At 43.8% G+C, this 16,797-nt stretch overlaps 1 protein-coding gene across 1 annotated transcript in view; it reads left to right on the top strand.

The window, feature by feature from the left end:
- LOC140425041 (polycystin-1-like protein 1) overlaps positions 1 to 16,797 on the top strand; it is a 543,547-nt gene that overhangs the window by 279,740 nt on the left and 247,010 nt on the right. The window contains exons 36-37 of the mRNA XM_072508831.1: positions 4,957 to 5,190; positions 13,435 to 13,548. Coding sequence (XP_072364932.1) covers positions 4,957 to 5,190; positions 13,435 to 13,548 — 348 coding nt within the window. The remainder of the gene's footprint in view (positions 1 to 4,956; positions 5,191 to 13,434; positions 13,549 to 16,797) is intronic.

Below are 16,797 nucleotides of genomic sequence, written 5' to 3'. Positions count from 1 at the left end.
CCTCGCTCTCACCCTTATCCTCGTTCTTTCTCTCACTGGTGATGTATTTGACAGTTTTGTTAAATTGTTAGAGGTTTAATTTTTATTCATGTCCATTTCAAAGACTTCCCATTGCTATTCCATGGCTCCTGAAGTCTGTCTGTAATGTTTTCTATCCTGCCTCTGCCTCCCTGGAATGAAGATATGGAGATTGGAGGTCTCATTAATGGAGATTACCTTCCTGACTGACGCTTCCTAATTCCTGCACGAGGGTCCAGCCCTGTGTGATAAGTAGATTATCATCTGTATGTAAATAATAATATATGTACAACTGTTGTAGTTCCACAATCTGACCACCAGGTGGTGGGAGTATGCAGCCATGTGACCCGTTCATACCATGGCCGGGATTCTCCGATCCTGCGGCCTAGTTCTGACGCCGGCGTCAAAAGCGGCACGAGCGACTCCGGCATCAAAGAGCCTCCAGGCCCAGGCATTCGCCCCTTCCTAGGTGGCTAGTACGGCGCCGTAGTGTTGTACGCTGCACCGGTGCTCGAAAGACGGCGCGCCATAACTGGCGCGGGTCCGTGCGTGCGCACCACGGCCGGCGCAGGTCCGCGCATGCGCTTGGCTTGGGGTCTCCGCCCCAGGCCATGGGCAATATGGCGGAGCTCTACAGGGCCTGGTGCAGAGGAACATAGGCCCCCATGGAATTAGCCCAGCCACCAATCGGTAGGACCCGATCGTGGACCTGGCCACCATGGAGACCCCCCCAGAGTCAGATCCCCCCGCTCCCCACCAGGACGGCCCCCGCAGCCAGAACTCCGAGGTCCCGCCGGGTAGGCCATACGTAACCCACGCTGGCCGGACTCGGCCGAACCCGGCAGGCACTCGGCGCGTCGAGGTGCGGAGAATCGCCGGGGGAGGGGGGGGTCACTTTCAACGGCCCCTGACGGGCGCGGCGGCAACCCTGCGGCTGCGATTTACGCCAATTCTCCGGTCGCCGGTGAATCAGCGGCCCAGCGTCGGAGCGGCGTGGCGCGATTCGCGCCCCCCCCCCCGCGCGATTCTCTGACCTGGCGCGTGATCGGAAAATCCCGGCCCATCTGTATTAATATTAGACATTTTAGTAATTTTTTAGTGTAGTGTTAGTAATAAACAACTTTGTTTATAAAACAAAGTCTAATGTTCCTTGTTCCACTACAGTATCAAGATTCGACATCAGACCAATCAAAGAACACTACATTCTCGACCTTGTCAAATGTGTTCTGTGAACTAACTTCATTGTATTAATGCCAACCCCGCGCTCGAGGTCGATACATTTACCCTCCGTTAACTTTTGCACCACAGCCCTTCTTCTAACGTCTCCCCCAATTCCTCCTCACATTTCCCCTTAACCCCATCTGGGATTCTGATCCTGCTTACATAATTTTCCCATAAATAGCCTGAGAAGGCTTCAAACCTTTTTAATAGCCCCATAATGTCTCCAATTGTAGGTATCAGGTCAGATATATATAAAAGTAAATCATCGGCATATAATGACACCCTGTATTCCACCACCCTCTCGATTTGTTCGTCCGTACACTCACCCTCGGATTTGTGTACAATAATTTGGCCCAAGCTGTGAATTTAGGCCCAATGCCAAACTGTTCCAACACCGCAAACAAATACTTCAATTTGACTCTATCGAACACCATCTCTGCATTGAATGTCACTGTCACCTCCTGCTCCTTTGCCTCTGCCGGAGTCAAAACCACATTTAACAGGCATCGTGCATTCAAAGCTAACCTTTACAAATCCCGTCTGGTCCTCCCCCACTGTCCACTGCATGCAATTCTCTAATCTAAGAGCCAACACCTTCGTCAGTATCTTAACGTCTACGTTAAATAATATCTGCTGATATGACGCACACACCATCTGATTTTTATCTTTCTTCAACAATTGTGAAATTGAAGCTTGTCCCATCATCTCTGGGGGCACCCACCTTTTCACTGCATCTTGAAACATCATTACCAGCAGCGGAGCCAGCTTATCCATAAATTTCTTGTCGAGCTCCACCGGGGAATCCATCCGGCCCTGTAGCCTTCCCTGTCTGCATCTTCCCCGTTGCAGTCAGTATTTCCTCCACCCCATGAGCCTCTCCAGTCCCCCCTTATCTTCTTCGCCAGCATTGGAAATTTAAATTCCTCGAAGAACATTTGCAGATCCCACTTTTCCCTGGGGGCTCTGATCTATACAAATTCCTATAAAACTCCTTGAATATCCTATTCACCTGTTCTGGTGCTGACCCCAAACTCTCCATTTTATCCTGGACCTGTATAACCTCCTTCAAGGCCACCTGATGCCTAAGTTGGCCTGCCAACATCCGACTAGCCTCGTCTCCATATTCATACACCACCCCTCCAGCCTTATTTAACTGGCGTACCGCTTTCCTAGTCAATAGTAAATCAAACTTCATTTGAAGCTCCTTCCTGCTGATGAATAACTATATTGTGCCAAATTTAGCAACACGATTGAAGCCTTTGCTATGTGTCAAACAGGCATGGCACTGGTCAGAAGAATGTGAAAGTGCCTACAATGAAGTAAGAAACTTTACTGAAGTCAGAGCTGTTGGTTCATTATAATCTAAAAATGAAGTTGAAACTTACTTATGATGCCTCACCCTATGGGATTGGGCCAATCATCTCGCAGTCACATTATGACTTCAAGGGAGAAACTAATAGCATTTGCTTTGTGCACTCTTTCTAGCGCAAAAATGAATTACGCTCAGCTAGAAGAAGAAACTTTGAGTAACGTTTTCGGTGTAAGAAGGTTCCACTATTTTATTTATGGGCATCATTTCACCCTTTTGGCAGATCATCGACCCTTAACTGCAATCTTTGGGCCATATAATGGTATACCTTCTTTGGCAGCTAATAGATTGCAAAGATGACCATTGACATTGTTGAGATAAACTTACGATATCCAGTATTGCAAGTCCGAGTAGCATTCAAATGTTGATGCTTTATCACGATTGCCGTTACAATTCAAGCATGACCCTGAGGAACATTTCATCAACATTTTCTATTTCTTGCTCATGGATGGGGATAGTGTACCTGTGACTTCAAAGATAAATGAGAACTGATCCAGTGATGGGGAAGGTGATGGACTTGGTCCAAAAAGGAAAGCTGTCAGATATTCATAGGAAGAATCTAGACCTCAACCCCTCCATCACACAAAGACTTGAGTCCCCCCCCCCCCCCCCCCCCCCCCCCCCCCCCAGTGAGGGGCAAGGTTGAGAAGGCAATTCTTCATGAATAACCTCAGCCAGTACGGGAATTGAAACCACGCTGTTGGCCTCGTTCTGCGCAACGAACAAGCTGCCCAACCAACTGGGCTAAACCTGGTGTGGTAAGGATGAAGGAATTGACATGCAGTTATTTTTGATGGCCGGGATTAGATGCTCAAATTGAAGAGACAATTGGGCAATGTCAATCTTGTGCAGAACTATGGACAACACCAGTACAACTATTACCGTGGGAATGGCTGACTCAACCATGGTAGCGAATATACATCAATTATGTTGGTCCACTGAAGGGTCACATGTTCTTTGCGATTGTGAACCCGCACTTGAAATGGCCGGAAGTGACGAAAATGAAGTCAACGATAACAGAGTACAAGGGGGAAGGGTGTTATGCATCTAGGAATATATTGCTGCTGGTTATGCATAGTGATGCCAGCAGAGTTTTTGTGCAGGTTTTGAGCAGACCACCATCTTGATTCCCTGAGCAACATCTCTAAATAAACATCTCATGGTGTTTTACAAGAATCCAGAATGTGGGTACCGCCACACCTTTTCCCTTTGCGGCAACATAGGAAAATATCAAAATCATTAATCTGTTTACCTATAATCTGTAAACCCATTCCTCTGCGCAGAGTTCCCATTGATAAACCCTTAATATTTTGGTATCTTTGTAACTATTGTGTCTTAACTACCTCTGTGCCCAGATTTGTAATGATAATGATGGTGGCTGGGGGTGGGTAGACTACTCTACATGTATTTCTAGAGAGGAACAGCATTGATGACAAGAATGTGGGTTTGGAGGTATAACTTTTTTTTTTAGATGTAGTGGCTTTTTCCTGGTCCTAATAATACTTATTTCTTGTCTACATAAGATTCCAAATACTCCAAAATGTCACTGTGAGAGATATTTTGATGACATGATGAGGAATTATCATTTCAAATATTTTTCATTTTATACTTTGAAGTTTAGATTGGTTTATTTTCCTTGGTTTATTTGGGGACAGCAGAGAGAAGCATTTCAAAACCATTTGTCAAGCGATTTCCTGGGCTGGTTTGGATTGAAGATTGCCAATATATAAGGAGACCGGATTTGAGAGGCCAAATTGACTATCCTTGTACTGTCCTTTCTTCTGTTAACGTGGGACCTATTCCATTGGTTTGCTGGAAACTATACTTTCTAACATCCCTAATTTATTAAAACTTTTCAAGTTACTTCAGATTTTAATTACCATTTGCCATTGAAGAACAGAAGAAAAATTAATTCTTCACACTTGTAATTTAATTCCTATAATGGTCCAATAAAAGTAACCCTGGCTCTGCGATGCAGAGAGATTATTAAAATGTGCTAGATGTGAATCAGAACTACACTATCATGCTGGCCCCTGACGTCTGAAGAAATTCTGGTATATATAATTGTCATGAAAATTTGCCAGAACAGCAAGGAATAGGGCTTCGCGATATGCGGGGACCTCTCCCAAACCCTGGCATGACGACTGGGACATGGGAATGATTCCTAGCAAGCCTGATCCTGTGATTGCTGACTCCTGGATTTTCAGGGCAACTATATTAGTTATAAAATAGAATATTAAGCGGTTTACGAGAAAAGCATGTTTGTTCTGCAAGCTGTGGTGATTTGATTTATTTTGGATATGAAGCTATGAAGGAACTTTATTTTCTTTTAAATTTGTGTCTTTCAGAAATATGTGCTAGTCAACAATCAATCAGAGTTTTATGTAAACACCAATTTAATGGAGCTCCAGACTACACAAAACTATGGTTTTCAGAACACGGTACAAAGTACAAATTCTGCAAAGTTTTACCTTCCTGATCTTCTGGACAAGCAGATTTCTGGTGAAAGCAGCAATTGCATCATAAGCCATCTGATCAGCTTCAAACAAAATCCATACCTCTGGGGGATTTCCCCAATGGAGGTAAGTTGGTAATTTGGAAATATAGCATGTGCATGGTGTTTATAAAATGTGTCATGAGTGATTGGGATGGTTTGAAGAGAACAGTTTTCAGAAATGTAAAGCTTATTGTTTGTCGCCTTAGCTCATCAAATTTAAGCTCCATCTTACCAAAATTAATAAACACAAAATAACAGTAGTGAAGAAAATAATGGCACAAAACTCCCAGGATCAGATGATTTACAGCCGAGGGTTTTAAAGGAAGCATTTGAGCATACTGCTGATGCTCTAACAAGAGTAATATAAAAACAAAATATTCTGGGTGCTGATTAGGGACAACATCACGGCAGTACAGAGAGAGGACATATCCAAGGGTTTGCCAACTGAGTCTATATGGGTAGAACTGAAAAATAAGAAGGGGGAGATTACTTTGATAGGACTGTACTATAGGCCCCCAAATAGTCAGCGTGAAATCGAGAAGCAAACATGTAAGGAGATTACAGATAGCTGCCGGAAAAATAGGGTGGTAATAGTTGGGGACTTTAACTTTCCCAACATTAACTGGGACAGTCATAGCACACAGGTGTGGATGGAGGGAAATTTGTCGAGTGTATTCAGGAAGAATTTCTCATTCGATATGTGCTAGACCCGACTAGAGAAGGGGCAAAACCTGACCTCCTCTTGGGGAATAAGGAAGGGCAGGTGATGGAAGTGTTAGTAAGGAATCACTTTGGGACCAGTGACCATAATTCAATTAGTTTTAAGATAACAATGGAGAATGATAGTTCTGGCCCAAAAGTTAAAATTGGGGCAAGGCCAACTTTGACGGTATTAGGTGGGAACTTTCAAAAGTAGATTGGGGGTGCCTGTTTACAGGCAAGGGGACAGTTGGTAAGTGGGAGTCTTTCAAAAAGGTGTTAACTAGGGTTAAAGGTGAGCACATTCCTCTTAGAGTGAAGGGTAATGTTGATAGAAGGAAGGAACCCTGGATGACTCGGGATATTAAGGCCATGGTCAAAAGGAAGAAGGAGGCATATGACCTGCATTGGCAGCTGGGGTCAAGTGGATCCCTTGAAGAGTATAGGGCTTGTCTGAGTAGAGATAAGAGAGAAATCAGGAGAGCAAAAAGGTGACATGAGATTGTCTGGGCAGATAAGGCAACGAAACTCCAAAGATCTTTTACAGGTACATAAAGGGCAAAAGAGTGACCAGGGAGAGGGTAGGGCCTCTTAAGGATAAACAAGGTCATCTATGTGCAGATCCACAAGGGATTGGGGAGGTCCTAAATTAATATTTCTCATCAGTATTTACTGTTGAGAAAGGCATGGATGTTAGGGAAATTGGGGAAATAAAAAGTGATGTCTTGAGGAGTGTACATATTACTGAGAAGGAGATGCTGGAGAAGATAGTAAAGCGCCTCAAGATAGATAAATCCCCGGGACCTGATGAAATGTATCCAGGACATTGTGGGAGGCTAGGATGGAAATTGCTGGCCCCCAGCTGAGATATTTGAATCATCGCCAGCCACAGGAAAGGTGCCTGAAGATTGGAGAGGAGCAAATGCTGTGCCCTTGTTCAAGAAGGGCTGTCGGGATAAGCCAGGGAACTTGGTGAGCCTTCCTTCTGGAGCAGGTAAGTTGTGAGAAGGCATTCCGAAGGACAGGATCTACAGGCTTTTAGACAGGCAAGGGCTAATTAGGGAAAGTCAGCATGGCTTTGTACGGGGAATGTCATGTCTCACAAATTTGATTGAGTTTTTTGAAGGGGTAACCAAGAAGGTAGATGAGGGCAGTGTGGTCGATGTTGTCTACTTTAGTCTACTATAGTCTACTACGGACTTTAGCAAGGCCTTTGACAAGGTACCGCGTGGTATGTTCTTGCAAAAGGTTAAATCTCACAGAATCCAGGGTGAGATAGCCAATTGGATACATAATTGGTTTGGCGACCGAAGCCAAAGGGTGGTTGTGGAGAGTGGTTTTTCAAACTCGAGGCTTGTGATCAGCGGTGTGCCTTAGGGATCAGTGCTGGGTCCACTGTTATAAATGATTTGGATGAGAATGTAGGAGGCATGGTTAGTAAGTTTGCTGATGACACCAAGATTGGTGGCACAGTAAAATTTGAAGAGGGTTATATAAGATTGCATCAGGATCATGACCAATTGGGCCAGTGGGCTGATGAATGGCAGATGGAGTTTAATTTGGATAAATATGAGGTGATGCATTTTGGTAGATCAAATCAGGGCATTACCCCGACGCAGTTCATGGCAGGAAGTTGGGAAGAGTTACAGAACAAAGAGATCTAGGAGTACAGGTTCATAGCTCCTTGAACTTGGAGTCGCAGGTGGACAGGGTGGTAAAGAAGGCATTCAGCATGTTAGGTTTTATTGGTCAGAATATTGAATACAGGAGTTGGAACGTCTTGTTGAAGTTGTACAAGACATTGGTAACACCACACATGGAATACTATGTTCAGCTCTGGTTACCCTATTTTCAGAAGGATATTATTGAACTAGAAAGAGTGCAGAAGAGATTTACGAAGATGCTACCAGGACTTGATAGTCTGAGGTATAAGGAGAGGCTGGATAGGCTGGGATGTTTTTCCCTGGAGCGTAGCAGGCTTAGGGGTGATCTTATAGAGGTCTATAAAATAAAGAGGAGCATAGATAAGGTAGGTCGTTGACATCTTTTCCCAAAGGTAGAGGAGTCTAGAACTAGAGGGCATAGGTTTAAGGTGAGAGGACAGAGATACAAAAGAGATCTGAGGGGAACTTTCTTCACCCAGAGGGTGATGAGCATCTGGAATGAGCTGCCAGAGGCAGTGGCAGAGACGGGTACAATTTTGTCCTTTAAAAAGCAGTTAGACAGTTACTTGGGCAGGGTGGGTATCGAGGGATATAGGTCAAATGCGGGCAAGTGGGACTAGCTTAGTGATAGCAACTGGGTGGCATGGACAAGCTGGTCCGAAGGGCCTGTTTCCATGCTGTAAACATCTATGCCTCTATCTATAACTAAAAACTGGAATAAACATTTAAAACTGAGAATCAAGACATTTTTAGTCTCTGAGGGAATCAAGGGATATGGGGAATGGCAAAGCAGCCTGAATGCGCCAGATTGTGTTCTGCTCTTATGTCTATGTTCTTAAAGTTGAAACCCATAGAATTGATGACAACTGGTTGAGCAATAGGAAATAGAGCAGGGATAATAATAGGTAGGTAGTCTAATTGGCAGAATGTGACTAGTGGTGCCCTGCAAGGATCTTTGTTGAGGCATGAACTTTTCACTGCATTTGTTAACTTAGATGGGATATAAAAGCACATATCTAAATTTGCTGTTGATAAGCAGTGTCGATGAAAGCATGACATTGTCCCCGAGGGTTTAGTATTTGGACCACTACTTTTCTTTTACTTTATATAAATGACTTGGATAATGAAATACAGAGTAAAAGTTCAAAATTTGCTGATGATACTCAGCTTGTAGGGGTGGCGAACTTGAGCTACCTCCCACTTTGGGCGCAAAATTACTTTTCATTGAGGCAAGTCTGAAACTTGAGCAACCCACTTGAATAGATCATAGAATCATAGAATTTACAGCGCAGAAGGAGGCCATTCGGCCCATCGAGTCTGCACCGGCTCTTGGAAAGCGCACCCTACCGAGGCCCACACCACCCTATCCCCATAACCCAGTAACCCCACTCAACCAACCCAAAGGCCAATTTTGGACACTAAGGGCAATTTAGCATGGCCAATCCACCTAACCTGCACGTCTTTGGACTGTGGGAGGAAACCGAAGCACTGGAAGAAACCCATGCAGACACGGGGAGAACGTGCAGACTCCGCACAGACAGTGACCCAAGCCGGGAATCGAACCTGGGACCCTGGAGCTGTGAAGCAATTATGCTAACCACGATGCTACCGTGCTGCCCATCAGCAGGTGACTTGTCCACTTTAAGCACAGCCAATCTTTCCAGTCCCTCCTCTCTCCATTTCATCCCATCTATTACCTCTGCTTTCTCCGCTGCTACCGATATTTTGGTAGATTCCACTTCTTTAGTAAACACTGATAGAATGTACTCATTCTAGCCTTGTCCTGCACCTCAAAGCAGGCATCACCTTCTTAGTCCCTCATAGGACCGAATCCACCTCTTAAGACCCATTTACTATTTACATGCCAGTGGAAGAATTTTGGGTTCCTTTTTATTTGGCTGCCATTCTAATCTAATTTCCTCTCTTAGCTAGTCTTATTTTCCTCTTTCCTTCCCCTTCTAACCTATTGCACTTGACGTGCTTCTCGCTTGAGGAAGTCACCTGACATGCATCATACACCCTCTTTTTGTTTTATTATATTCTCTACATCGCTCATCATCCAAGGAGCCCTGCTTGTGACTCCCCTACCTTTCATCCTTGTTGAAATATACTTAGTCTGTACCAGAAGCATCTCTTCCTTAAAGGTGACAAATTGTTCAGTCACAGATTTTCCTGTCAGTCTTTGATTTCATTTTATCCTGGCTATCCACTGAAATTAGCCCTCTTCTAATTTAGAAGTTCCAGTTGGTTTATTCCTTGATCTTCTTCAGTTCTAATCTAAACACAATGATCACTCTTACCCAAGTATTCTCTCTCAAATACCTGGTCCACTGCAATTCCCAGCACCAGAGCTAGAAATACTTCCTTTCGAGTTAGGCTGAGAAAATATTGATCAAGGAAGTTCTCTTGAGCACATTTCTGAACTTCTTCTCTCTCCCCTTGCCTAATTCTAATACTATCCCAACCGAACCAGATTAGGAAGTTAGAGGTCAGTAAAGAGGCAGCAACTAAAGCCAGTAAGGTATTAGATAATAAACTTAATGTGACTAAGGGGAAGAGTAGACAGGGAAGAGATGATGAACACAAAGGGACAGGTGGTCTGAGGTGCATTTGTTTCAATGCGAGAAGTGTAGCAGGTAAGGCAGATGAATTTAGGGCTTGGATTAGTACCTGGGAATATGATGTTATTGGTATTACAGAGATTTGGTTGAGCGAAGGGCAAGACTGGCAACTAAATATCCCAGGGTATAGATGCTTCAGGAGGGTCAGAGAGGGAAGCAAAAGGGGTGGAGGAGTTGCATTACTGGTCAGAGATGATATCACAGCTATGATTAAGGAGGGCACGATGGAGGATTCGAGCACTGAGGCAATATGGGTAGAGCTAAGAAATAGGAAGGGTGCAGTAACATTGTTGGGACTTTACTACAGGCCTCCCAAAAGCGAGCGTGAAGTAGAGGTACAAATATGTAGACAGATTATAGAAAAATGTAGGAGCAGTAGGATGGTCGTGATGGGAGATTTTAACTTCCCCAGCATTGAATGGGACTCATGTAGTGTTGCAGGCATAGATGGAGCAGAATTTGTAAGGAGCATCCAGGAGAGCTTTTTAGAGCAGTATGTAAATAGTCCAACTCGGGAAGGGGCCATGCTGGACCTGGTATTGTGGAATGATCCCAGCCAGGTGGTTGAAGTTTCAATTGGTGATTACTTTGGGAATAGCGATCACAATTCTGTAAGTTTTAGAATATTCATGGACAAAGACGAGAGTGGTCCTAAATAAAGAGTGCTAAATTGGGGAAAGACCAAGTACAACAAAATTCGGCAGGAGCTAGGGAGTGTGGATTGGGAGCAGCTCTTTAAGGGTAAATCCACATTTGAAATGTGGGAGTCTTTTAAGGAAAGGTTGATTAGAGTGCAGGACAGACATGCCCCTGTGAAAATGAGGGATAGAAATGACAAGATTAGTGAACCATGGATGACGGGTGGAATTATGAGACTATCTAAGATGAAAAAGGAAGCATACATAAGATCTAGGCGACTTAATTCTGATGAAGCTTTGGAGAAATATCGGGAAAGTAGGACAAATCGCAAACGCGCAATAAAGAGGGCTAAAAGGGGTCATGAAATATCTTTGGCTAACAGGGTTAAGGAAAATCCCAAAGCCTTTTATTTGTATATAAGGAGCAAGAGGGTAACTAGAGAAAGGATTGGCCCACTCAAAGACAAAAGAGGGAATTTATGCGTGGAGTCAGAGGAAATGGGTGAGATTCTGAATGAGTACTTTGCATCGGTATTCAACAAGGAGAGGGACATGACGGATGTTGAGGCTAAGGATGGATGTTTAAATACTCTAGGTCAAGTCGGCATAAGGAAGGGGGAAGTTTTGGGTATTCTAAAAGGCATTAAGGTGGACAGGTCCCCAGGTCCGGATGGGATCAATCCCAGGTTACTGAGGGAAGCGAGGGAAGAAATAGCTGGGGCCTTAACAGATATCTTTGCAGCATCCTTGAGCACGGGTGAGGTCCAGGAGGACTGGAGAATTGCTAATGTTGTCCCTTTGTTTAAGAAGGGTAGCAGGGGTAATCCAGGGAATTATAGACCTGTGAGCTTGACGTCAGTGGTAGGCAAACTGTTGGAGAAGATACTGAGGGATAGGATCTATTCACATTTGGAAGAAAATAGACTTATCAGTGATAGGCAGCATGGTTTTGTGCAGGGAAGGTCATGTCTTACAAACCTAATAGAATTCTTTGAGGAAGTGACAACGTTAATTGATGAGGGAGGGGCTGTAGATGTCATATACATGGACTTCAGTAAGGCATTTGATAAAGTTTCCCATGGCAGGTTGATGGAAAAAGTAAAGTTGTATGGGGTTCAGTGTGTACTAGCTAGATGGATAAAGAACTGGCTGGGCAACAGGAGACAGAGAGTAGTGGTGGAAGGGAGCGTCTCAAAATGGAGAAAGGTGACTAGTGGTGTTCCACAGGGATCCGTGCTCGGACCACTGTTGTTTATGATATACAGAAATGATCTGGGCGAAGGTATAGGTGGTCTGATTAGCAAGTTTGCAGATGATACTAAGATTGGTGGAGTTGCAGATAGTGAGGAGGACAGTCAGAGAATACAGCAAAATATAGATAGATTGGAGAGTTGGGCAGAGAAATGGCAGATGGAGTTCAATCCAGGCAAATGCGAGGATATTCATTTTGGAAGATCTAATTCAAGAGCGGACTATACGGTCAATGGAAGTGTCCTGGGGAAAATTGAAGTACAGAGAGATCTGGGAGTTCAGGTCCATTGTACCCTGAAGGTGGCAACGCAGGTCGATAGAGTGGTCAAGAAGGCATACAGCATGCTTGCCTTCATCGGACGGTGTATTGAGTACAAGAGTCAACTGGTCATGTTACAGTTGTATAGGACTTTGGTTCGGCCACATTTGGAATACTGCGTGCAGTTCTGGTCGCCACATTACCAGAAGGATGTGGATGCTTTAGAGAGGATGCAGAGGAGGTTCACTAGGATGTTGCCTGGTATGGAGGGTGCGAGCTATGAAGAAAGGTTGAGTAGATTAGGATTGTTTTCGTTGGAAAGACGGAGGTTGAGGGGGGACCTGATTGAGGTCTACAAAATTATGAGAGGTATGGACAGGGTGGAGAGCAACAAGCTTTTTCCAAGAGTGGGGGTGTCAATTACAAGGGGTCACGATTTCAAGGTGAGAGGGGGAAAGTTTAAGGGAGATGTGCGTGGAAAGTCTTTTACGCAGAGGGTGGTGGGTGCCTGGAACGCTTTGCCAGCGGAGGTGGTGGAGGCGGGCACATAGCATAATTTAAGATGCATCTAGACAGATATATGAACGGGTGGGGAACAGAGGGAAGTCGATCCTTGGAAAATAGGTGACAGGTTTAGATAAAGGATCTGGATCGGTGCAGGCTGGGAGGGCCGAAGGGCCTGTTCCTGTGCTGTAATTTGCTTTGTTCTTTGTTCTTTGATATCTGGGTATTGAAGTCTTCAGTATCCCCGCTGTAAAGTCCTTGCACATCTCTGTGATTTCCCTTACTCTTCAATCTCATTATTTGGAGGCTGATCGAATATCCCCAGTACCATGATCATACCCTTTTTGTTTCTCAAGGACATCCTTCTTTCCAACACTATAACATTCTCCCTTTTGGTCACAAGCTATTCATTTTATTTTGAAAAGAAACGCATTCCCACTAATTAGTGGACCCTTTTTATAAATCACATCTATTGTGTCTGTTTAATTATCGATGAAACTGAAACGAGTAAAAAGTATTAATTCCACTTCTCTCTCCCAGAGTTGCATGGAAAAGAACTCTGACTGTAAATTGTGTGTATCTTGGGTTAAATTCATCTTTGCAAATAAATTACATTAATTAATCCTGATCTCTGAATTTTGTTTAGTTAGTGTTATGGTAATGATGCTGTTCTGGTTTATAACTTTTTTGTAGATTAATGGTGATGTTGCTGACCTGACCCTGTATAACTGCACAAACAGAAGAAAAGTTGAAGTTAAGGGGCTCAAAACACCAGTCCTAATAGAGTTTGAAATGAAGGACAGAATTGTAAGTTTTATTAAACAAAATAGTAATAACAGCAACATTATTGACATTCTATGGTTATAAGTTCCATTGTTTTCTGTAACATGTAATGCATGAAAAAACTTGATATCCTCATTTTAAATCTGGTCATTTTTTTTTGAATTGTCATCCTTGTTCCCTTTTCTTTACCCTATCCTCTACTGAAAACCCTGAGTTTTGCCAGTCTCTGGCAAATATCTGTTACCCCAACCAAGTAGTCACTTCACATGTGTGATCCTATATACAGTGGATGTTGGGTGGTCTATTTTACAATTTACTCCATTATTTCACTCCATTTATAGTTTGCAGCAGGGTTTTCTGAATACTAGGAGTCATTATTGATTGTAATTTTACTGCTTCATAAACCTGGAATGGTAGGGTCCAATAGCTGTCTCAGAATTTTCGACCTTCCAGTCTGGATTGTATTAAAGTAGGCAGTCGTTTACCCACTAGCCCATTGGGGGAACTTTAATTGTTTTCTTTTTATAAGCAACTTTATCACTATTCCTCCTCTTGTGAAGTTTACTCCTCATTGGTGTACAATTCCACTGTTGTCAAATGACATGTAAAGTGTGGCCCAATGACCTAATAAGGATTCTTTGGTAACTAGTTTCATGAAACTAAAACAAACTTTGTCCTGGGCTGCATACAATATGCTAATTCATCAGGGATTGTCTGACACTGATCAGAGTCAGCAAGATTTCTTTTAGATCCATCCAAGCCAGCATTCGAGTCCACACTACCATGGAATACAACCTTCAGATGCATAACTAATTAAGGTTGGGGTCAGAAGATATCGCGTGTGATGTGTGGGGTGTTCTGTATCACATACAGGTCACCAACACTTGAAATAGTGCAACACTATTTTATTGAATCATTAACTGTTTAAACATACTTAGACTGTGGGTTAATACGACACTAGCTTTAACTGAATACCTCTGCCTTGTCCTAACCAGTCGATTAACTCAGCACATGGTGAATGTCTGTGTTGCAGGCTGTGAGTTCTGTCCTCCTAGCTAGCTGCAACTCGAATGAGCGGGAACTCTGATGCTCCCTGTCTTCATAGTGCGTGTGCTCTCACTGTTGATTGGCTGCGGTGTTGTGTATGTTGATTGGTCCCACTGTGTGTCCATCAGTGTGTGTCTGCACCATGATATACTGGTGTATATTATGACAGCGTGGTTTTCCGTTGGCTTCCACAGTCAAAAATCCTCCTCCCACCACCGCCACGGGACTTAGTCGAGATGGGAGTATTTCAAACCTACTCTTGACCCCACTGTAACTGCAAACCACCGCCCAATTTCCAACATCCTTTTCCTCTGCCAAGCCATTGGATGATCCCAGATTCCCAGAATTGTTACGGTACAGAAGGAGGCCATTTGGCTCGTTGTATTTGCAGCGGCTCTCCAAATATGGATTATCACAAAGTTCTGTTGTCTTTCCATTTCCGCATGCAGCTGCACATTGTTTCTATTCAAATAATCACCTAAAAATCTAAAATATAAATGTCATACACAGTCCTAGAGGACCAATGGCTGCAGTCCCCTTTGAGAGCTGACTGGTGGTGATTTAACCTCAGACTCACCTCACCTCAGCCGAGAGGCAACGTTGAGAAAGTGAGACCTTCATGAATAACCTCAGCCAATATGGAAATTGAACCCGCACTGGGCGTCGCTCCTCATCATGAACCAGCTGTCCAGCCAACTCGGTGATTATTTGGCTCATGCCCTCTTGGATGCCTCGATTGAACCTGCCTCCACCACAGTTCCAGGCAGTGCATTTCAGAACCGACCCACTCGTGTGGAAAAAGTATTTTCTCACATCGCATTTGCTTCTTCTGCAAATCACTTTCCATCAGTGCCTTCTCTTCTCGATCCTTTTACGAGCTGGAACAGTTTCTGTCATAAGAACATAAGAACTAGGAGCAGGAGTAGGCCATCTGGCCCCTGGAGCCTGCTCCATCATTCAATGAGATCATGGCTGATCTTTTGTGGACTCAGCGTCACTTTCCGGCCCGAACACCATAACCCTTAATACCTTTATTCTTCAAAAAACTATCTATCTTTATCTGAAAAACATTTAATGAAGGAGCCTCTACTGCTTCACTGGGCAAGGAATTCCATAGATTCACAACCCTTTGGGTGAAAAAGTTCCTCGTAAACTTAGTCCTAAATCTACTTCCCCTTATTTTGAGGCTATGCCCCCTAGTTCTGCTTTCACTCGCCAGTGGAAACAACCTGCCCACATCTATCCTATCTATTCCCTTCATAATCTTATATGTTTCTATAAGATCCCCCCTCATCCTTCTAAATTCCAACGAGTACAGTCCCAGTCTACTCAACCTCTCCTCATAATCTAATCCCTTCAGCTCAGGGATTAACCTAGTGAATCTCCTCTGCACACCCTCCAGTGCCAGTACGTCCTTTCTCAAGGAAGGAGACCAAATCTGAACACACTACTCCAGGTGTGGCCTCACTAACACCTTATACAATTGCAGCAGAACCTCCCTAGTCGTAAACTCCAACCCCCTAGTAATGAAGGACACAATTCCATTTGCCTTCTTAATCACCTGTTGCACCTGTAAACCAACTTTTTGCGACTCATGCACTAGCACACCCAGGTCTCTCTGCACAGCAGCATGTTTTAATATTTCATCATTTAAATAATAATCCGTTTTGCTGTTATTCCTACCAAAATGGATAACCTCACATTTGTCAACATTGTATTCCATCTGCCAGACCTTAGCCCATTCACTTAGCCTATCCAAATTCCTCTGCACTTTTTGCTTTACCACTTATCTTAGTGTCGTCTGTAAACTTGGACACATTGCCCTTGGTCCCCAACTCCAAATCATCTATGTAAATTGTGAACAGTTGTAGGCCCAACACTGATCCCTGAGGGACACCACTCGCTACTGATTGCCAACCAGAGAAACACCCATTAATCCCCACTCTTTCCTTTCTATTAATTAACCAATCCTCTATCCATGCTACTATTTTCCCCTTAATGCCATGCATCTTTATCTTATGCAGCAACCTTTTGTGTGGCACCTTGTCAAAGGCTTTCTGGAAATCCAGATATACCACATCCATTGGCTCCCCGTTATCTACCGCACTGTTAATGTCCTCAAAGAATTCCACAAATTTAGTTAGGCATGACATGCCCTTTATGAACCCATGCTGCGTCTGCCTAATGGGACAATTTCCATCCAGATGCCTTGCTATTTCTTCCTTG

This window comes from Scyliorhinus torazame, chromosome 6 (genome assembly GCF_047496885.1).
Source record: "Scyliorhinus torazame isolate Kashiwa2021f chromosome 6, sScyTor2.1, whole genome shotgun sequence".
Lineage (NCBI taxonomy): Eukaryota > Metazoa > Chordata > Chondrichthyes > Carcharhiniformes > Scyliorhinidae > Scyliorhinus > Scyliorhinus torazame.
The sequence above is the reverse complement of the archived record's forward strand: the minus strand, read 5'-3'. Positions and strand labels throughout refer to the sequence as shown.